The sequence below is a fragment of the Lynx canadensis genome, chromosome C1, assembly GCF_007474595.2.
Source record: "Lynx canadensis isolate LIC74 chromosome C1, mLynCan4.pri.v2, whole genome shotgun sequence".
Lineage (NCBI taxonomy): Eukaryota > Metazoa > Chordata > Mammalia > Carnivora > Felidae > Lynx > Lynx canadensis.
The window spans coordinates 211,202,035-211,225,135 of NC_044310.1; the positions used below are offsets into that span (position 1 = coordinate 211,202,035).

At 43.3% G+C, this 23,101-nt stretch overlaps 1 protein-coding gene across 1 annotated transcript in view; it reads right to left on the minus strand.

Moving 5' to 3' along the window:
* PID1 (phosphotyrosine interaction domain containing 1) overlaps positions 1 to 23,101 on the minus strand; it is a 229,579-nt gene that overhangs the window by 119,883 nt on the left and 86,595 nt on the right. Inside the window, exon 2 of the mRNA XM_030325904.1 lies at positions 2,180 to 2,326. Within this exon, the coding sequence (XP_030181764.1) occupies positions 2,180 to 2,326 (147 nt within the window). The remainder of the gene's footprint in view (positions 1 to 2,179; positions 2,327 to 23,101) is intronic.

Here is a 23,101-nt window from a genome sequence, read left to right on the forward strand (position 1 = left end):
CGGGCTCTGGGCTGATGGCTCAGAGTCTGGAGCTTGCTTCTGACTCTGTGTCTCCCTCTCTCTCTATCCCTCCCCCGTTCATGCTGTGTCTCTCTCTGTCTCAAAATAAATAAACGTTAAAAAAAAAAAATTAAAAAAAAAAAAAAAAGGACTCTGGGAGCCCTCTAAAGGATGTATAACACAATTTGATCTCATATCACTTTCAAATTTAACGAGTACTTTCCTAATGCCTTTGTATCATCCATTTATCCAAAGCGCTGCATACACGGGGACCTAAGACCAGTTCCGCAGACCCACGGACTCCTGTCGAAGCACGGCCTCTGGCAACTGCTCTTTGGAAGCTGAAAGTTCACCTTAGCAGAGTTACCATTTACAACCACTTTTGGGGGGCACCTGGGTGGCGCAGTCGATTAAGTGGCTGACTCCTGATTTTGGCTCAGGGCACGGTCTCACGGTTCATGCGTTCAAACCCCGCATCGGGCTCTGCACTCACAGCACGAGAGCCTGCTTTGCATCCTCTGTCTCCCTCTCTCTGCCCCTCCCCGACTCACACACTCTCTCTCAGATCTCTCTCTCTCTCTCTCTCTCTCTCTCTCTCTCGAAAATAAACACGTTAAAAATTTTTTTAAATAAAAAATAAATAATAAAATCACTTTTTTTTTTTTTTTAACAGAGTCCTATAACCCGCTGGCCTAAATCTCTCTAACGGACCCGCATAATAATTAGAACAGAGTCTGAACTCCTTGCCTTGATGACACCACACAACACAACTTTCACAACTCCCCGGTCCCGCTGCCCATTCTTTTCCGTTACAAAGGACGCCAACACCATGGCCACCTATGAGAACCCGTGCTCCCCGTCCCTTCGGCCTGAAAGATTCTTCCGCAAGTTCTTTCAGACTGGCTGTCTCAACCGCCAGTGCTCACCTACCTGTATTTTCTCTTCCCTCCCCCCCAACTGGCAGTTAAACCCCACAAAGATGCTGGCGGGAGTGCTCCACTGACCCCAGTGCTGGGCTGAGGGAAGCCCCCAATGGATATTTGTGAAATAAATGACCATGTGTGGGGTTCTGTGTACACAGCCATCACTCAAGATTTCTGTAGCCTCCAATCTGGCCACAGCTATGCAAGACCTGGGGAGGGGATGGAATATTCTGGCAAGAAAGCTAGATGGATCTTGACTTCCCTAACCTGGAAACGCAATAACGAAAGGAGTGTGCCTGTAAGGTTATAAAAGAAACCCACATGCAAACGCGCATTCTTGTTTTATTTTCTTTTCACTACTCAAAACAAAGTTCTACCCCTTATTTAATTTTTACTCCTCCAAACAAATTGCTGATGATGAAATGTGCACGAACATATTTTCTTTGTTACCTCTGAACTGATTGCTGTATTCATCAATTCATGCACAAAAGAATATCAAGTGCGAAAGAACCCAAAAACTTACCAAAATTATACATTTCATTTCTAGGGTTTTTTTTATAATGTCAGCAGTATCGTTTACATAAATGAAAAATGTTTTTTAATGGATTCTGAGACATGAATATTAGTATAAATTCAGAGTGCCCAAGCCAAGCAAAAATGCAAAATTTTTTCTCCCAAAGGAGAACGATACTGTTGAGAAATCTGTTTTTTATTCTTCAAGATGTGGTTTATTCAGAGTGCAAATACAAGGGAAGGAAGGATCACGAAGGACAGAACTTTTCCTGTGTACATGGGTTCAGATGTTACAACAAATGTGGGCAGAATACTATTCTACTCATACATACTAAAACTTATGTCTTTCATGCGTACCTGAAACCAAGGAAGAGAGCCAGGTCGCTAAAAATAGAGCAAGAGACAGATTCATACAACCATCACTCAGTGAGCTTTTATTAGCTGTTCTACCTTTTCATTCCTTTGAAAAGTGACCGTGGGGGAGGGGCGCCTGGGTGGCTCAGTGGGTTAAGCTTCCGACGCTTGATTTCAGCTCAGGTCACGAGCTCATGGTTTGTGGGTTTGAGCTCTGTGTTCGGATTCTCTTTCGCTCCTTCACTCTCTGCCCTTCCCCCACTCACTCTCTCTGTCTCATGAGAAATACACATAAGTAAATAAATGAATAGTTACCACTGGTAAACAAGTGTCTTAAGGCTACACATCCTTTTGTCTCTCCCGCTGGCTGCGGGCCACATGCCACATACCTTGCAGCCACTGTGAGTCCTGGTCTTCATCAGGGGTGTAGTGGTGCACAGCTCAATGGCCTCAGGCTCGTGGAAGATGACTGCTGGGAGGGGGTCCTTCTTCAGTGTCAGGACATTCAATTTAGACTTCAGCATGGTCTGAAAGTGCTGACGAGCAAAAGGAACAAGCAAACAAATAAATAAAGAAGCCAACTCTAGTGGAATTTTTTGGAACAGTATGTGGTGCACCGATACATCAGACCCAGTAGCAAAATCTTTTTTATTAACTCTGTTTTACTAGGGAAGGTCAAGAGACACTCAGTCACATGAAGGGGGAAAACTGTCAGGATGCCCCTAAGTTGACACCGTGGGAGACAGGCAACCCCCCCACACAGAGACCACGGGAACACGGGGCAGCGGTAGAATCACCAACACCTTGCTCTGGGAAGTTCTTCCAAGGTGATATGTAGAGAGAGACTCCTAGAGATTTAAGGCATGTTGATTTCAGCCAAAGAAGTGAAGATGTTCAGAAAAGGTGATCGGCGCTATTTTGGGGGGCAGTCTAGAGCTAATGAAAAAGGAGAAGGACCAATGAAAAGAACACAAGAATCCTGCTCTCTGCCTTCCCCCGTTCTGCCATGCGCTGGCTGTAGAACTTCAGGAAAGCCACCACTTTTCAATAGACCATTTATCTTCCTGAGTCTAGTAAATATCTATTCTGTATGCAGTTCCTGTTGGCATCCGTTTTGAAATATAACCAGAATCCAGCTACATTTAATAACTCCTATGTATACACCCAGTCCAGGCCCCATCTTTGTTTGGTCTACCATAGCATCTGGTCCTACCACTCCCAACCTTGACCCAGTGCAGGGTATTACCACAGCACAGCCAGGGGGGGCCTTCTCAGCTCAGATCACAGCTTGTCACCCCTCTGGTAGGACTATCTCAAGCCTTCCCTTCTCACAAAAATATTCCAAGTCCTTGCCTTGGCCTTGAAACCCACGCACAATTCAGGGACCGCTGCCTCTCTAACCTCACCTCCCGCTCCTCACCCTCCCTCTCACTTGGATCCAACCACAGTGGCGTCTTTATTCTTCTGAGGATAAGGCGAAGACACACGTGCCTTGGGATGTCTGAACATGCTCCCCCTGCTCTAGGATCTGAATCCCTTGCTTCTGTATCTTCTTGAGGACCTTGATCAAATGTCACCTTATGAGACAGGCCTTCTTTATCAATATTATCTAAAATAGCAGGTGCGTGTGCCCCCCCCCCCACATACACACAGATGGCTTCGTGGGCCCGCAACCTCCACCATCACAACAGGATCCCCATGCTTAGGAGAACACCATGCTTGGTTTAATGCTCTTGGGTGAATGTCATGGTCTTGAAATCCTTCATAAATTTATCTTTGAGCCTGTGTTTTGTAAGCTGAGTCCAATGAAACAGTAGAGTACATGCATGAGTAGAGGAGATACACATAATAGGTGCATCCCCTGATGCCTAGGAATTCAAGAAGATGCCAAGTGAGTACCAGGCAAGCATATTAGGTCCATGGCTCTGTAAGCAGTGCACTGGCAGCCCCAGGAGGCCATGCTTTGGAAGGAGAACTTGCTTCAAATGCAGAAGTAAGTCAGTTGTATTTTAACAAACATGAATGATCAAGGAACTCTAGCATATCCCTTCTATTTGTAGGACTTTCCTATAACAGACAACTGAAAATGACACTGAAAATGACAACAGAGAAGGAAAGGGACAGGGAGGACAGCCACAGCTCCTCCTCCCTTCGGTCCCTCCTCACTAATCTGCAAGCTAAAGGTAAAGTGTCAGGAGAATGTGCATTTTTAGAAATGGAACAGGGGCACCTGGGTGGCTCAGTCGGGTAAGCAACCGACTCTCGATTTCAGCTCAGGTCGTGCTCTCGCGGTTTGTGGGCTAGAGCTCCACGTCGGGCTCTGCACTGACAGCACGGCACCTGCTTGGGATTCTTTCTCTCTCTGCCCCTCCCTCGCTCGTGTGTGCGCACTTTCTCTCTCTCTCTCTCAAAACAATTAGTTAATTAATTAATAAAAAGAAATGAAACAGGGGCAGTGGGTGGCTCAGTCAGTTAAGGGTCTGACTCTTGATTTCAGCTCAGGTCACGATCCCAGGGTCGTGGGATTGAGCCCCATGCTGGGCTCTGCAATGCGCGTGGAGCCTGCTTGGGATTCTCTCTCTCTCTCTGTCTCTCTCTGTCTCTCTCTCTCCCCCTCCTCCCATCCCCCACTCGTGGGTAGGCACTCTCAATAAATAAATAAATAAATAAATAAATAAATAAATAAGGTGAGTTAGTTTTGTAGCATATTTCCACTGTTCCGGTGAGAACAAAATTCAGATGCACATATGAACCAGGAAGTGCAAACTTCGTCTCATTTCAACGCTTCTGCTCCTATCCTTGTATTTAAAGTGGGCATTGCACAATACAATGATGAATGGTAGATTCGTGTTAATAATCTCAATGTTGAATCTTTTTTTAGTTAGAACAGCATTAAACAACAAAAGCAACCCACCAATCAAACAGAAGAAAACACCATGACTGTGCCAGAGACAGATTCACGAAGAAAAGTAAAAAGTTTTATGTTTCAGTGCCTTTAGCGGCACTTTTCTCTACTTTTTGAATATAGGACGCTGCATTTTCATTTTGCCCTGGGCCTCACAGATTATGTAACCAATTCCACATGTACATACTCATCGCCGTCCATCCCCTTCCTCCGCTTTATTATTCTCCTCACTACTTGTCACCACGAAAAAGTTACGTATTTTGTTTATCTTATTTTCTGTCCTCTTCCATTAGAACACAAATGCCTTAAGAGCAGAAACTGTTTTAGTCAATGAAGTATCCCAAGAGCCTAAAGCAGTTCCATGGGGCCACACCGAATCTACTAGAACTCCCAACGGCCACGCTGATGGTCACTTTTATGTGTCAGCTTGCCTAGGCTACTATGCTATTATTTAACCAAACACGGTGAAGATATTTTGTAGGTATGATTAAAGTCCATAATCATTTGAATTGCAGACATATCCTGGATAATCTGGGTGGACTTCATTCAATCAATTGAAACAACAGGTGAGGTGAGGCTTCCCTGAGGGGGAAGAATTTCTACTTGTGGACGGCAGCTTCAGTCCATGCCCAAGAGTTCCAGCCTACCCTTCCTGACAGCCTGCCTCAAGGGTCTCAGCCCTGCCTCGCCAGCCTCCACAACTGCATAAGCCGGTTCCTTGAATAAGTCCTGAGGCATTTCTCCTCCTAGTTCTCTCTCTGATTTAACCCTGACGAACACAGCCACCTTTCAGGATACAAAGTCGCCAGACTGATATTTGTTCAAATGGAAGGGAGATCTGCTGTCCTATTTCTCAGTGAATAGTGATTTGTATTTTTTTAATTTTTTTAATGTTTATTTTTGAGAGAGAGAGAGAGAGAGAGAGAGACAGAATCCAAAGCAGGCTCCAGGCTCTGAACTGTCAGCACAGAGCCCGACTCGGGGCTGGAACCCACAAACTGTGAGATCACGACCTGCGCTGAAGTCGGCCACTTCACCGACTGAGCCTCCCAGGTGCCCCTGATTTGTATTTTTTAAAACCGTAAGGGCAGGGGCGCCTGGGTGGCTCAGTCCGTTAAGCATCCGACTCTTGATTTCCGCTCAGGTCATGATCTTGCGGTTCAGGGGTTCGAGCCTCTGCACTGACAGCATGGGGCCCGCTTGGGATTCTCTCTCCCCTTGTCTCTCTCTCTCTGCTCCTTCCTTATCCGCTGGCATGCACACTCTCTCTTTCTCTAAATAAATAAATAAATAAATAAATAAATAAACTTAAAAAGAAAAAAAAACACAAGGGCAAGTTTTCAAATTAATCTGGAAGTTTCTGCCTTTGTTCTTAATTGATTCCAGCCCAACATCTGTTGTTACAAAGAGGTCTGGGAGGAGCACCACAGATACGTGACAGGGAGAGGAAAAGCTGGTCGCCTTTGTGAGACAGCAACTGGGGCCATACGACGAAGAGGGTAAAGAGAAGAGTAGCTCAGAAGAGGAGCTAATGAGCAAGTGAGGACACTGTCCTCACCCGCCATCTTGCTGGGGGCTCCATGAGCAGTACATGAACCCACAGCTCACCTCAGCCTGACTTTTGCCACACAACAAGTTCCTAAAGATGGCACCAGAGGTGACTCCATTCCCACGAAGTCTGGACAACCACACTGCCCAGAATCTCCGAGATTGTCTGCCCGTCCCCACTGGGGGACCAAATGCCATGGCTACTGGTTTGGCCGTTGAGCGCAGCGAGAGACTGGAAGCTGCGGGCCGGACGCAGGCAGCCAGAGAGCCAAGGAAGAGAAAGAAACCATTTCTAAAACCCCACATTAGGGACGGGAAGATAACGGAGTGCAAATGCCAACTTCCACACGGGCTGTGTAACCTGAACCACCTATCTCTTCAAAGCCTTGGTGGCTCTCCAGCTCGCCGATCCGCTGTGCACCCTGTCCCTGAATACCTCCCCTCAAGCAGACACTGAGGCAGGCACAGCTGGAACAGAAATGAAATGTTAGTCTCTGCTTGAACGGGTTTCTCACAGAGAGCTGGACACTGTTAAATCAAATGACAACTGCAAACCTGTGTGAGTTCATCGACTAGCTGCAGAGAGAGAGGCTAAGGCAGTATGTGAAGGTGAAATAGAGACAATTATTCCTTTTCTGGAAAAAATGCATTTTGTTTTCTTTAACGGCTTTGTCCTTTTTGCCCACAATGAAAGGATAAGGCTAAAGAGGGAAATACGATGTGAATTATCTGATGAGTCATTGGGTCTACAAGAATACATCTTTTTATAGAAGATTCATGTAACTGTGAGTTGCCCTTGAAAATCTAGGAACGAACGGTACAAGTGTGACGGGTAGAGCTGTTTCTGCTAAGAACACTCTTCTGCCCTGCTTTGAGGAAACGTCTCCACTGCTATAGCTGCTTTGTGGAGCGGGGCTGTCCCTGCCCGCGACCCTGGGAAGGAATATGCGACACAGGCTGACCGCCTGAGTACCACGTGTCCCTGGCCAAAGGCGTTGGTTCAGAGGAAACTCAAGATTGGCGGGACAGACTCTTCCAGGAGACTGACTGACTCACAGGGTTGCTAGGCCAAGGTGATGTGAGTAGGAAGCTACCGCTGACCGCTCACCCGCCAAGGTCAGCCCGAGAATAAGACCACCCGGAGACCAAGAGGGACGAGCCATGGAGAGTCACAGACGTGACCTTGCCTAGCCCTGGCTCCAGCTGCCTCTGACTGAGAATGAGAACCAGTACCTTCTCTCTTACGCTTAAGCGAGCTTGCGTGAGGCGTCTGTTCGGAAAGAGTCTCACCGATACAAATTACTTTCTGATGAAAAAAAATCACCTGAGACAATAAAACGGAGCCACTAACAAAACGTTAAAAAGACTTCATAAATGTTAAAACTACAGAACAGAACAGCAACATTAGCTTTTAAGGAAACATAGAGGATCTTGCACTTTGTTATTTGAATAGGTGGGGCCTTAATGATAAAGAATCGATAATAATTTAAAGGAGGTATTACGGTCCCCAGCTTACTCATGTCTACAATAAAGCTCTGTGGGCTACTGCCAAAACGAGATGAATTCCAAGTCTCAAGAGAGAGCCCGAGAGTGTCCCCGCAATGACACCGATTCAGGTGGCCAGCTCTCTCGCTGGGTGGTAAAGACAGCTCCATCAGAAGGGCAAGGCCTTGTACTTCCTGGGCCTCGGTGTTCTCATCCGTCACGTCTAAAGGGCTACGTTACGCCATGTCAAAAATGGCATCGCTTGTTCTCTGCACGGATAGACAAGTGCCGTAAAGACAGTGCAACTTAACATGATCCAGGAGCCTTCGAAAAAAGGCAACAGAAGAGGAATCGAAGAGAGGAGCTTGGAAAAGCCATTGCTCCCAAATGAAAGATACACAGAGTTCCATAAAGCAAATGTGTTATTCATTCTTACAGAAGGGAAGTGAGCAGGGTTGTAGAAAATTAGGGCACTGCCCCGGACAAATTAGACAAAGCCGGGCTTTCTGCACTTGGTGCTTTATGCGCAATCCTAAAATAGAGCCTCTAAATCAAGCCCCATTATGCGGAGGGGGTAATCGCCATGCCCTGTATAATTTTACAGTTGGCGCTTGCTACTTACTCCTATTCAGACATTAATCTCTGACAGTTTAGCTGGCAAGTATTTACATATTTTACCAATTCAAATCGGGTGTATCTCACCTTTGTATTGACTCCGTATCCAAAATATAAAGCATCTTTTGAAGGCAAATCCTGCTTCCTCTTTTTCTGGGATAACGGAACACTATCCTCACTCAAATGAAAGAAAAGGCATGAAGGTTTTAATCCCTGGTTCATCCTTGCATTGTGAAGGCTGGCAAAATGGTCAGTTTTAACTTGCAAATGACTGATTCAGTAATGCCCTCATCAAGCTTCAGAAATATTGCAAATGTTCTCCTTAAGAGAACCACAAGGAACAAGGGGGCCAATCAAAGAAATGGAAAACTTCAGTACCCCAAACAAATGTTAATTTGTGCCAGCATGCAAAAATCAGTGACGCTTTTACATGCTGCACATAACCACACTTCATTTTATTCCTGGGGGGTAGGTAAGAATTAATTAAACTTAGTTGTAGTTTCCTTACATTTTATACCACTTACTTTTTAAAAACATGTATTCAAGCCCCGAATACCGGAAAAGGAGCCATTGCAATACTCCATTCTGACCTTTAATAAGATCTCACTTATCATTTTCAATGTAAACTCTTACATGTCTGCTTTTAAATAGCCATTCAAAAAACAAAACAAAACAAAACAAAACAAAGCAAGAAAACTCTTTTCCTCTTAAACAAACAGCAAATGGTTTGTTATATGATTAAGAGGAAACAGGTGAACGAATAAAAAGAAAATTCTACTTAAATTCAATTTTCATTTAAATACATTTCAATGCAAAAGATTTTGATTTTCATTTCTGTCCTTTTTTAAAAGTAAAACAGGGTTGGATAATCTCCCCCAAATCTAGCAAGCATATACAGAATCGCCTTCTGTCATTCAAGGATTAATTTTTGTTTAATGCAAAGAAAGACCTATAGCACTATGGCATTCCCCTTCTTGCTGCAAAGTGTCCCTAGTAATTGCCTTATTGAAAAAAGTTCCAACTGAATTTCAAAGGCGTACCTCCAGACACTCCTAAATTTAAAAGGTTGTCTGTATCTGTTAAAAGTGATAGCTATTATTAAACTAACTGAAAATACTCATGTTCGCACACCCATATTTATTCATGCAGTTTTAATTATGGAAGCATTTCTTTTGAACATCACAGATTCTCTCAAGAGATTATGTGGGAGAGGCACCGAAATAACTCTATGCCCACAGAGCACGCAGAAAGCCCCCAAGGCTTACGCAGAGCTCACTGGGGAGGAGGAAGATTTTAGCACAAACACACAAGAACGAAGGTCAGAAAAGGTGAAGCCTAAGTATGCTACCGTAAGCATCTAACAGTGTATGTGATATGGTTTAATATCATCGGAAGGCGATAAGCTAAAGGTATACTATACGAAAGCAATGACTAAAATAACAAACCAAAGAGTTACATGCATTAACAGGAGAGATCAAACAGAATCATAAAAAAGGGGGCAGAAAGAGAGGACAAAGTTAATAACAAAAAGCCCAGCTGAGACAAGGAGAAAATAAACCCTAAAATGATAGATTTAACATCTATAAAATTCATACCACTAATAAAAAAGAAGGCAGATATAGTGAGCGTTGACGAAGACGGCCTGATTCTATGTGGCCTACAAGAAATTCACTCAAAATATGAAGAGGCAGATACAACTGGTAGGCCACAAGGCATAGACAAAAACTACAAATACAGTCAGAGATTTCAATCCCACTCTCTCCAAAATTGATAGACTACACAGAAAAGCAGCAAGGATCTATAAAGTTTGAATAACGCCACCAACAACGTGACATGATTGACATTTCTAGACCACTCCACCCAAAAACAACAGGATTCAAGGATACATAAAACACTTACCAAAACAGACCAAATTCTGGGCCATAATTTTTTTTTTAAAAACACCTCAGTAAATTTAGGAATCATATTCTACAAAGAAAAATCAACAGAAAATTCTCTGTAAAATTTTCAAATACATGGAAACGAACACAGTTCCAAATAACCCATAGATCAAAGAACACATCAAAAGGCAATACAGAAAGTACTTTGAGCTGAATGGAAATGAAAACGTAACATACCAAAAATTCTGAGATGCCACTAAAACATACATAAGGGGAATTTTATAGCACAAAATGCCACTATTAGAAAAGAAGAAAATTCTCTATTCAATAAACTCAGCTTCAGCCTTAAAAAAAAAAAATGAAAGAATAAATAGAGTAAATGAAACCCCAAGCAGAAGATACCAAATAATAGGGGCGCCTGGGTGGCTCAGTTGGTTAAGCAATGGACTTTGGCTCAGGTCATGATCGCGCGGTCCGTGAGTTCGAGCCCCACATCAGGCTCTGTGCTGACGGCTCAGAGCCTGGAGCCTGCTTCAGATTCTGTGTCTCCCTCTCTCTCGGCCCCTCCCCTGCTCGTGCTCTGTGTCTCTCTGTCTCTCGATAATAAATACACGTTTAAAAAAATTAAAAAAAAAAGAAGATACCAAATAATAAAGATCAGAGGAGAAATCAATGAAATACAATGCAGAAAACCTATAATCAATACAACTGAAAAATCCTGTCCACAAGTTCACTCATTCTTCCTTTGTCTTTGCTGAGTCTGCTGATGAGCTCATTAAAGGTAGTCTTCAGCTCTGTTACTGTTGTTGTTTTCCTTCGTATTCCTGTTTTCCTTAGCACTTTCGTTTGATTCTTTCTTTGCTGAAACTCCCCATATGTTCTTGCTTGTTCTCCACTCCCCCCCCCCACCGGAGCCTTTAAATATTCATCAGTTATTTTAAATTCCGTATCGGAGTCATCTCTTAGCCTGGTTCTGTTCATGGCTTTGTCTCCTCACAATGGATTGTTTTCCTCCTGACTTTCTGTGTGTCTCCTACTTTCCTATTGAGTTCTGGACACCATGCGTGGTAACGTCGGAGGGCCACAGCTTTTATACCTGAACCTGACCGTATCCCTTCTGCTCGGGCACTTAGTGTGGTGTGCCAAGTCAGTCTCACTTGGAATTGGTCTGGCTTCTGGTTTTATTGCTACACCACAGATTTCAATCCTCTAGAATTACCTTGTCTTTAGGTTGGGGGTCTGCTTTGCTGGGAGGTGCCTGTCAACATTCCAGCTCCACCCTCAGCCTGCAGGCTTCTCTGTACCCCTGGGACTCATAGAGCCTCTCTGTCCTCATTCTTTCCCTGGCCCCAGAGGCTAACTGCAATCGCCTGATGCCAGGTGCTTTCTAGCCTGGGAATGTATTGAGGGAAGGGCAGGGAAGGGTTCTTCCTCCTTGTTCTACCTCAGTCTTAGGCAGGTCCTGGATCCTACGGTCTCGGAAGTCAGGCTTGCTCAGTGATCTCGTCTCTGCCCCCCCCGCCCCCCCCAGCTATTAAGAGACCCGTACTTGTCTGGATCCAGGGTGGTCCCCTGCCTCTCCTCCAGATGCAGAAAATTCTTTTTCTTTTCCTCTCCACAAGTTACAAGGGGTCTTCACCTATGCCCTTGGAGCACGGGATGTTTCACCCTCCCCCAGCTGTGAAGTCTGGTGTTCCTTAGAAAAGTCCAGGTGTCTGGCCTTGTGCATGGTAGCCACACCCCTCCCCTAGGCCTGAACCATCAAAGAGGCTTGCTCCAGCCTCCAGCCTGGCTGTCAGTCATTGTCCTGAGTCTCACTGGTAGTCTATTTAGAAAGGTCTATGAATTAATGCGAATTCTCCTTGGGTAGAGAGTAACCATGGGCTCTTCACTTTTACGCCAGCCCACAACTGACCTTTAAAAATTTGCTAGTGATGTTACCTGAATTTTTCTTACCCTCTTGCCTTACAAGCCATCATCCATTCTCCATTCAAAGTGAGCCATAACTCATGTGGCCTCTTTTTCTGGAGGGCGTGTTTCCTATACATTTCAGGCCAGCCGGGTGTACTATGCCCCTGGCTCTTTGATGGGTTCAAGGGAAGGTTTGATTTTGTAAATAATCTGGCATTTTCTTGTTCATAGGATGGAAAGCGATGCTATTGCAGCTGTCTTTATGGTAGGCAGAAGCCAGAGTCAAATTTATATCTTTAATCAACCAAAGCTAAGTGCACTGAAGAATGCTCTGTATTCGGACGATCGCATAAAAGGTTATGATGTACATGTTAGCATTATCCATAATTTCCAAAGGTCCTTTCCCCCAAATCCCGTTTCTTTCCAGCTCAGATATTTATGTCTCCATGGATGCTGACCGCTATCTGGTTGTGACTTCGACACCTGTCTAGAGTTAATAAGGTTGCTGCTATATCATCTTTTAAAACTGCATAATAGACTTAATTTTGGAATCAATAGCATAAGGCATGGAATGAAATGAAAGGTTTTAGAATCGGAAAATCTTAGGGTCAATCGTGAGTCTAAATCGATGACTCATCATAAAATAGGACCAGTAATGGATATAAATGTGTGTGTGTGAGAAAGACAGAGAGAGAAAGAGAGAGAGCTAGACCCAACCTTGCATCAAGTGCCAAAGGCACTTGACAAGAATTATCTCATTTACCTTCCAACAACATTCTGATAAAAACAGGGCAGATTCACTCTAAAGCCCTCTGATGTCAAGGCCCCGATTCTCTAACATATCCTGCAACATTTCCCCCGACAATGTACATCAAATACCGAGTAACTGGTACATGCACGCGCACACGCACACACACACACACACACACACACACACATTATCTTTATTCTTTTCCCTATTTTCTGCCATTTATGTTTAGACAGCCACTTTAAAATATCTGGAAGCACACATACAAAAATATTCACAGTAGTCACTTCCAGGTTCTTGAATTGCATGTAATTTTTTTTTCTCTTCTTCCCTTTCCTCTCCTTCCTTTTGCCAATTTGTATTTTCTGCCATGCAAAATGCCAACTGCTATTAATTTTCTGGGAAGTTTAACATAAGTTATTTGCAATCAAATCGTAGACGAGGCATAGATCAAGTGGACGTCTGGCCACGTCCTTCTTTGAGGCACACACGTGCACGGGTGCAGCACAAAGCAGCCTCTAAAAACCAGACCAAAGCAAGCGCACAGCTAGAAACACCCTGAGTACTTGTCTTCCTCCAAAGCAATAAATGAGAGCATACAGCAGAGAATGAAAACAAAACAGCATCAACATATTTTTAAGGGAACGAAAAGAAACAATGTAAGATTTGGAAACCACACCAAATGTTAGGAGTTTAAGATTCCAAAGACTGTGTCTCCTATTTCCCCAAGGGACTTCATTCAGTCCCTGAGTACAGCCCCAGGGACACCTTTATGTTCCAGTTGGAAATGCTTGCTTTATGGTGTCGGTGAATATCCTGCTCATCAGGACCCAGCAGATACGTGTTATGAACACACATATATTGACATGCCTGCTCATTTGTTTTTATTTTCACTAGACAAAATTCCTCTGCAGGACTAGATTTCGGCTGATGCAGGATTGAACATTATCTTGGCAGGTTGGAAGGAAACTAAAAATAATTTTGTCCCCAGGCTTCAAGTGGTCAGGATGGGGCCATGCCAGAGACTGGGCAAGCCAGAGTTTGCTTTGATCAAGGCTCAGTGGAGAGCAACTAGGCTGTAGTCATCCACAGAGGGCAGGGAATTCCTTTGCTTTACATGATATCTTTAGAAGAGTTGTTTTACAAAAGAACTAAAAAGTTGCCCCTATCAAGGGAGACAACAACTCTTATATTCTGTTGCTGTTCCCCCCAATTATGATCACACCTATAAAGGCTTTCCTGAAACTCCCTACCTCCCAGCTAAGAACCAACCTTCCTGCCCGCTTTCTGCCTGAACTGAGCTTTGTATAATAATCAGGATTTTCATGCCACCTGGGGCACTTGAATTACTGTTTACTTGTCTCTTTATAGCCCTTGTCCCTAGCTAAGTGCTTGACACAGAGTAGCTACTAAATAAATGCTTAATGCATAAACAAATCATTAAGTGAGGAAAAACATCATTCCTTCAAACTACACACACGCCTGAGTCACACTGTTCTCATCTCAGCTCGTCGCCTTCCGTTCCTTGATTCCATACCACTTCCTGCTACCATCAGCCACATGACTCCTCTCTGAAAACCGCCTTGGCAATGAGCTCTAATCCGGGTCCACAACTAGACAAACATCCAACCTCACTAGGGGGAAGCTGACAAGTCTCAGCCACAAGAACCATGACTAATGGCCTCACTTGAGTCCCCTAAAGTCATGCAAATCCATTAAATTTCCTTGGAAAGGAAGGGATCTATGCCTGCAGCCCCACAAGGAGTAACATGTAAGGGAGGTAGGCCATCTCCTAGGCCCATCTCACCACACTACAACAGCAGAAAAGGCCTCATTCTGACCCAATTCTGGCACAGATGGCAAACCATTTCAATGAGTTAATGACCCCCTTTTGAGTAACAGCCAAAAGGGCCAAACATCTGAAGAAGAGCCTCTCTCATCCCCCAAATGACTTAAGAATAGAATGTCCTTTGTGCGGCGCCTGGGTGGCTCAGTCGGTTGAGCGACCAACTTCAGCTCAGGTCATGATCTCACGGCTTGTGAGTTTGAGCCCCGCGTCGGGCTCTGCTCTGACAGCTCAGAGCCTGGGGCCTGCTTCAGATTCTGTGTCTTCCTCTCTCTCCGCCCGTCCCCCACTCATGCTCTGTCTCTCTGTGTCTCAGAAATAAACATTTAAAAAATATTAAAAAAAAAAAAAAAGAATGTCCTTCGTAAACCAGGGGAACCCATAGGCAAATGTGAACTATTCATCAGTGTAGCATACATAGAAAAGCAAGCAAAGAGTAGGAAGAAGAAAGAGAGGCAGGGGACAACCATTTGGGAAAGCCTTTGTCCAAAAAGAGAGAAAAGAAAAAGACAAGAAAGGATACTGCTTCCCTAGAGTTGCCATAACAAAGTATGAAAACCTGGTGACTCGAAACAATGGAGACCTGTTGTCTAATGGATCTGGAATCTAGAAGTCCAAAATCAAGGGGCCAGCAGGACCACGCTCTCTGATGGCTCTAGAGTAAAGGCCTTCCTTGCCTTTTCTACCTATTAGTCCTGATGGGAATCTGTAGCACTCTGTGGCATTCCTTGGCTTGTAGATGGATGTACCACCCCAGGGACATGGCTGCCTTCTCTCTGTACCTTCACATCATCTTCTCCCTGTGTGTGTCTGTTTCTGAGTCCGAATTTCTAAGGACACCATATTGGATTAGGTCCCATGCTAATGACCTCATTTTAACTTGACTACCTCTGAAGAGACTATTTCTAAATAAGGTCACATCCCGAAGCACTGAGTGGTAGGACTTCATCATATCTTTTGGGGGTGGGGGGGTGGGTGCATAATTCAGCCCATGACAAAACGGACAGGTACACACCATGTGGATTCTCCAAGGTCACAAGCTTATCCGAGTACAGCCACTTCTCGGGACAGTCAATCTTTGTTTTCACAGCACCTGAACCCAAGATAATGTTAAATTTCTCAGGACAAGACCTGAGTCTTGTGGACAAGGCCTGGGCTGGGCCTGAGTTCAGTGGACCTGAATCTGACTCACAGCTGCTTGGTCACAAAAATGCCAATGGGTCAATAAGCCGCAGGCCAACACCAGGAGCATATCTACGTTGTAGTCAGTCTGTTGGTCTTCTAAGAGTTCCTGAAGTCAAATCTCACCTGACACGTGTCAGCTTTCATTACCAGCTTGCATCTTAACCTGCTCTGACCTCTTTTAAATTGGAACATAATAAAGAACCCATCTCTTAAATCCTAGTGCTGGTTTATTCAGCCATTGATTCATTAATTCTCTTATTTACTGAGTCAGGGACTCTGCTGAGTACACCTTATTGATTAAGACAAGCATGCTTCCTGCCTTCATGGGGCTGAACTTCAACCAAGGAAACTGACAATGAGCAAGTAAGAGTTCCCCATTTCAAACAAAAACCATCCTCCCCTTTCCTCTGACTAGCTTAGTCATTAAGTGCTAAGGAAGCTTACAGCTTATGTTATTGGTGCTCTGCCCTTAGCCCTCAGGTCCTCCCACTTTTGACTTCCTCCATCAGTGGAAGTTACCACCTACTTCTCTCTGCTTGGGGTTTTTTTCCAAAGCCACGGAAGAAGCTTTTTGCAGTGGCTCAAGACCCCCGGAGTCTCCAATTAACAAATGATGGAGCGTTAAGAGTATAAATACCCCAGCTCCCCAGCCCCACAGGTGGTTTAATTCTGCGCTGGGATGCTTTTCTGTTTGGGTTTAATGTTGGTTCTGGCTTTTTACACTTCTGAGAATTTCCCCACAATATTGAGTACCGGTCACCCACGGGAGCTGACATGATAATATTCCCTTCGTTGGCATCCTCTCCTTCCCTGCTCCCCACCAGCGTTTCCTTCACTTTCCAAAAGGCTACTTGGAGCTTAAATCCTTACTTCAGAGTCTGTCTGTGGAAAAACCCAAACCAAGATAAAACCTAATGCCCCTGAGGCCATTTCAATTCAATTCACTAAGTATCAGTTACAGGCATACTATAGGTACAGGATAGTATGTATCTAAGAAGCTCACAATCAGGTATGAGAAAAAGAGGCATCATATAGGCAGTTAAATACACTGCAGACATAAAAATAAAATGTCTCTAAGTGTATAAGAAGGGAACGATTAACTCTGCTGGGATTGGATCGGGCTTGACTTTATGGAAGAGAAGATAACACATCTGGGCTGGAAGTAAAACAGCGTTTCTCAAAGTTTTTTTACATTCTCTCTCCCCAGAAGGCTGCTTCTTAGACTTTTTTTTTCCTAATTGCCTCCCCGCCCCATGAAATTTTAATACCACAGATATACGGTGTATCTGTTTATGTTCTGTGGTATAGATATTCCCATTGTAATAGCTATGATTCCTCTCCCTCCAAGAACCAATTTTTGCCTCCTTTGAAAATGTATGAGAAAAGGTGTGTGGTGGGGGGAGGGAGTTGATAAGACAGGTAAAGAAATACCTTGAGAGATGTCAAAAGCTATGAAAGTGAATGGCTTATAGAGGCAAAGGTAAGTGGTCTAATTTGGTCTGTGGTAAGTTAAAGATGGCTGCAAACTCTTTGACACCCCTCACCTCAAAAGAAGAGGTCGACAGCCCTCCCATTAGCCTTTAAAAGACTGGAAGCTTCTAGATGTTGTTCTGACGACACTTAATCTTGGAATCCAGCTGCTATGCTGTGAGGAAGCTCCAACAGCCCCAAGGAGAGGTGCATGTGGAGAACAGGACACCCTCCTCAGCTCCTGGCTGAAAACCAACACCAATTTGCCAGCCATATGTATAAGCCATCTAGAAGTGGCTTCTTTAGCCTCAGTTGAGCTGCCTCAGCTGACCCCACAGAGTCCTGACCAAGTTGCAGATTCGTGAGCAAAGTAGATGGCTGTTACTGTTTTCTACAGCTGATGTTTGAGGTGATTTCTTACACAGCAATAAATAACCACAACATCATGCTTACAGACATCATTTAAGGCTCCCAAATCTCATGGCAAAGTCATTACAAGTTCAACCACGCCACAGTCTTAACCAGGCTTTACTCACTGCTGACTGTGTTGCATACAAAGAAACTCAAGCAAACATTGCGTGAACAAAAAGGTTTTGAGTGAGTGATTCATTAATAGCATCACACGCCATACTTTCCTTGTCAAGTATATTTTTTATTACTTTAAGCTGTTCTTGTTTATCAGTCAATTAGCTTGTCAATAAAAACTATCAGAACTCTCTGTGAACAGCATTACTGTATTTCCAAGAAACAAGAAGACACTCAATAAACACTTCCAAATATGAAAGAAAAAAAACTAGCCAGCCTCAACGAGTAATTTAGGACAGAATCAAGTGGAAAGTATTTTCAAATGCATATGGCTGGCACACTGTTCCCACTCCTGTCCTGCAGGACAACATAATGAAGAACAAGGGAGAGGAGTGAAGTAAGTGATTCTAATATAATCCCGCCCCCAAGCCACACCCATCCCTCTCTGAGGACCACTGGTTTCAACAAATTTTCTTTTGATTGAAAGCAAATATGACCGTTTCTTACCACTGCTTCCACTTACAACCTTCAGTCCAATTTGACCTGAACACTCAATATGATGATTCAGAGTTACTTGAAAAGATATTTTTACGGTGCTAACACGAATAATAGTGATATTACAATTGCATGACACATAAGACACACATTTCATCCATTTCCTCTCTCAGGAAACAGATCCAGATGGACTTTGCTATATTTGCAGTCACAAAGGTAAGTTTGGGAAAGCTGGGTGCAGATTCTCCCGTAAAAGCTTCTACTGATGCCACACGGGACTTTCTGCAATTGCTTAAGATGGATTTCACTATCCCCCTGCCGACCACCCTCTATTATCTACCTCAAGTGCAACACAGGATCCCTGTGCTTATTCCAAAAAAGTGACATCTGTCAAATCTACAAATTCAAAACAGGTGCATATTTAGCATGTAAATTTAGAACAACTTTATATTTCCTTAGTTGCATTCAACACGCTCATAAAATCTGATTTTTTGCAGTTTCAGCCAAAGGTCCCACAACCTTTGTGTTTTTTTTTTCCCTCAAAGATAATTAGCAAATTAAATTACAAACAAGAAGGATAAAGAGACTTGACTTTCCACCAGCAAGCAGGCTTGGTAAACAAACGCAGGTCTACATCCAAGCGTACATTAATTGGTTCCATTTGGCTCGGGGCTTCCCTGCCTTGCCTCAGCTCACAGTCACATAGCCAGGAGAGTTGGCCCCGGGGGCATATGATTTTTAGTTCCTGGATTCAGCACACATTCCCAACACAGCTTGCAATATATGTTGTTTCTATTAGGTAACCAGGCCCCTAAATTCAAAAGCCTGTATCCCAGCAAGTTTCAAGAAGTCTAGTGGACACGGATAGTGCTAATGAGACTTAATAACATGAGAGCTTTCCTTATAACATACAGATGAGCCACGCCTAACTTCAACAATGCTTGACGGGCATCTTCATCTTCAATGTCATCTCTTGCCATTAATGTTTTTTCAACTCTATCACGAAAAAGAGAAGATGCATGAATTTGGGAGTTTACTTAACCTCCCCAAGCTGGAGTTTGCTCATCTGCAGACGAGACATTTATAGAACCTACACTTCGTAGAGCTTCATAAGGATTACTGGAGTAAAATAGGCAGGGCAGCCAGCACAGGTCCCGACAAGGGGCAAGAGTTGTGGATGTTACCCATTGTTGTAATGAGAAACATGACTACACAATTAATGACACACATTAGTAGGATTGTTATTTTTTTTTTCTTCCTTTGGTTTTCTTTTTTTGCTTTTCTCATTCTCTCAATTCTTCATCATCTTCATCTCTCAATTTCTTCCCTTTCTTACCACACTGATGTCAATATTTATTATTTTCATTTCTCTGAAACACTAAATGACCTGTCTCCACTAGTGACCTCTTCATTGATGGATGAATTATGAAGACTGCTGTTTTTGACTTCTGATAAGAAAAGGATTCACATGAAAAGATATCAAAATGGCCAAGTCAAAATGCCCCAAACTGGGCTACTTGTCTTCTCTAGGGTCTCTCCCCAGGAATGGTCTCGTCTCTCGAGGGTGCCCATCTCAGCCCCAGCATCAATGCAAAGGTCAAAGTCAGAGACCAGGGCTGTGTTTCTACTTTTCCCACTTTCTTTTTCCTTTCTTTTTTTTTCTTTTAACCTTTCCCTCTTTCTTAAACTGTATATCCACTGAATCAAAATATGCAGCCAATTCTTTTTATCAAATCTTTCGCTACTATGCTTTTATATTATCAGAAGCTAAGGGAAAGAAGTAGAATTTCCTCAGGGTGCCTGGGTGGCTCAGCAGGTTAACGTCTGACTCTTGATTTCAGTTCAGGTCATGATCTCATGGCTTGTGACTTCAAGCCCAGAATTGGGCTCTGTGCTGACACCGTGGTGGAGGCTGCTTGGGAATCTCTGTCTCCCTCTTTCTCTGCCCCTCCCCTGTTCTCTCCCTCTCTCTATCTCTCAAAAGTAAATAAATAAACATTTTTTTGATAGAACTCCCTCTACTTGAGGTGATCGTGATTCCCCTACTCAGGGTTTTCTATCCTCAGGATAATACCACAGCAGAACCATAACATCAAAGAGGGGAAGCCATTCTGTGGCTGAGCACAATGGCCATCTCTTGAGTCACACTCCTCCGGCAGTCATTAGTCCTTGGTAGCCCAAACCCATGAGGTGACTATCTCAAGGTATTTCTTGTTTGTTTGTTTCAAGTTTTTATTTAAATTCAGTTAGTTAACATGTAGTGTAATATTAGTTTCAGGGGTAGAATTTAGTGATTCCTCACTTACATATAACACCCAGTCTCATCACAAGTGCCCTCCGTAATCCGTCACCCATTTAACCCATCCTCCTATCCACTTCTCCTCCAGCAACCCTCAGTTTGTTCTCTATAGTGAAGAGTCTGTTTTATGGTTTGCCACTCTTTTTCCCCACCCTGATCATCTGTTTTGTTTCTTAAATTCCATATATGAGCAAAACCATATGGTATTTGTCTTTCTCTGACTGATTTATTTTGTTTAGCATAATATACTCTAGCTCCATCCACGTCATTGCAAATAGCAAAATTTCATTCTTTTTGATGGCTGAGTAATATTCCACTGTGTGTGTGTATGTGTGTGTGTGTGTGTGTGTGTATTTATGTATATAAACATATACATACATGTATACCACAACTTCTCTATCCATTCGTCAACCTATGGACATTTGGGCCCTTTCCATAATTTGGCTATTGTTGCTAATGCTACTATAAATGTCAGGTGTATGTGTCCCTTCGAATCAGTATTTTTGTATCCTGTGTGTAAATATCTAGTAGTGCAATTTCTGGATTGTAGGGTAGTTCTATTTTTAACTTTTTGAGGAACCTCCAAATTGTTTTCCAGAGTGGCTGCACCATTTTGCATTCCCACCAACAGTGTAAGAGGGTTCCCCTTTCTCCACATCCTCACCAACATCTTTTGTTTCCTGTGTTGTTAATTTTAGTCATTCTGACAGGTGTGAGGTGATATCACATTGTATTTTTGATTTATATTTCCTTGATGATGAGTGATCCCAAAAGAAAAAACAAGAAAAGGTCATGGCCAGGAACCAATCAAAACAGATATAAATAATATGCTTGATCCAGAACTGAAAAACAACAATCCTAGTAAAGCTACCAGCTGGGCTTGAGAAATGCATACAAGATACCAAGGAGTCCCTTACCATAGAGATAAAAGACATAAAAACTAGTCAGGCCAAAACACAAAAAATACTATAACCAAGATGCAAAACCAAATGAATGTAATGACCACAAGGATGAAAGAAGCAAAGGAATGAATAAGTGATACAGAAGATAAAATTTGGGGAAATAATGAAACTGAAAAGAAGAGGGAAAGAAAAATACTGGATCATGAATGTAGACTTAGGGAACACAGAGACTCAAGGTATCTTGATTCAACAGTGGCTTTAAAAAGCTTTAGCGCATTTTCTTCAATTAGTTTTCTTAAATAAAAAAAAAAATACTGGGGCACCGGGGTGGCTCAGTCGGTTAAGCATCCGACTTTGGCTCAGGTCATGATCTCATAGTTTGTGGGTTCGAGCCCTGTGTCAGGCTCTGTGCTGACAGATCAGAGCCTGGAGCCTGCTTTTGGATTCTGTGTCTCCCTCTCTCTCTGACCCTCCCCTGCTGTGCTCTGTCTCTCTCAATAATAAATAAACATTTAAAATTATTCTAAAAAATACAGGTAATAATTTTTTCATTGTTGATTGTTCTATACTCTCATCTTTAATTGTTATTGAGTACCCATCTTTCTCATTTACTCAAGCCCTCCTTGAAATCATGCCCTAAACTACACGGTTGATTTTCTATAATTGGCCAAGATAAAAATATCCTGTCATTTATTGTGTATATTTATTAATTATATTCAATTAAATATTTTTCATTATTAACAAAAGCATTTTGAATTACCCAAGCCAAAATTAATCTCTACTATTTCCATTTCAAATATACAGAGCCAACCTATGTGCTTGGGACTAGGGTGTCTAAAAATTCAGAGGATGAACCATATCTTGTGCTCTGGAGGGTCGGAAAAAGATGTGAAAGAGAGGTGGAGCCATGTATGTGCACCAGGCCAAAGTCAAAAGCAGACAGGATGGCAGGACACGTGTATCGACCATGTAAAGAGTGAAGCCAGCTCGGGTTCGACTTGACTTTATAGAGACTAAAGCCCCAACACAAAGCTATACCCTTTATGTAAAGGTCAGATGTGAAAACTCTGTCCAAAGAAATTGTGTGTAATCCCTTCAACCACTGGCTATTTATACACTCTCCCTTCTGGTTTTCATGTGTTTGGAAGGAGAGGATGAAAATCTACCCTCCTTGGTCCCGAGGCCGTTAGCAACCTTGCCACCCCTGAGCCCTATTCTGCCTCTTCTTAGCCTAAGGCAGGTTCCCTACCCTACTCACTCAAGGAAGGTTTACAAATCCTGGGTTTCCCCCAAAATGAGGCAAAAGGGATGGGAACTGGCCAAAGAATGGCTGATCCTTTGAAAAGGACCCTCGAAAGGACTGGGGACCCTCTTGGCTTCTCTCAGCTACCACCAGCCCTTCAGAAATGGAACAAATTCACGTCCATCTCTTCTAAGACATTAGCAGAAGTCTGTGCTCCTCAAGCTTATGCCCCACTAAGAAAATACTTCTAATTC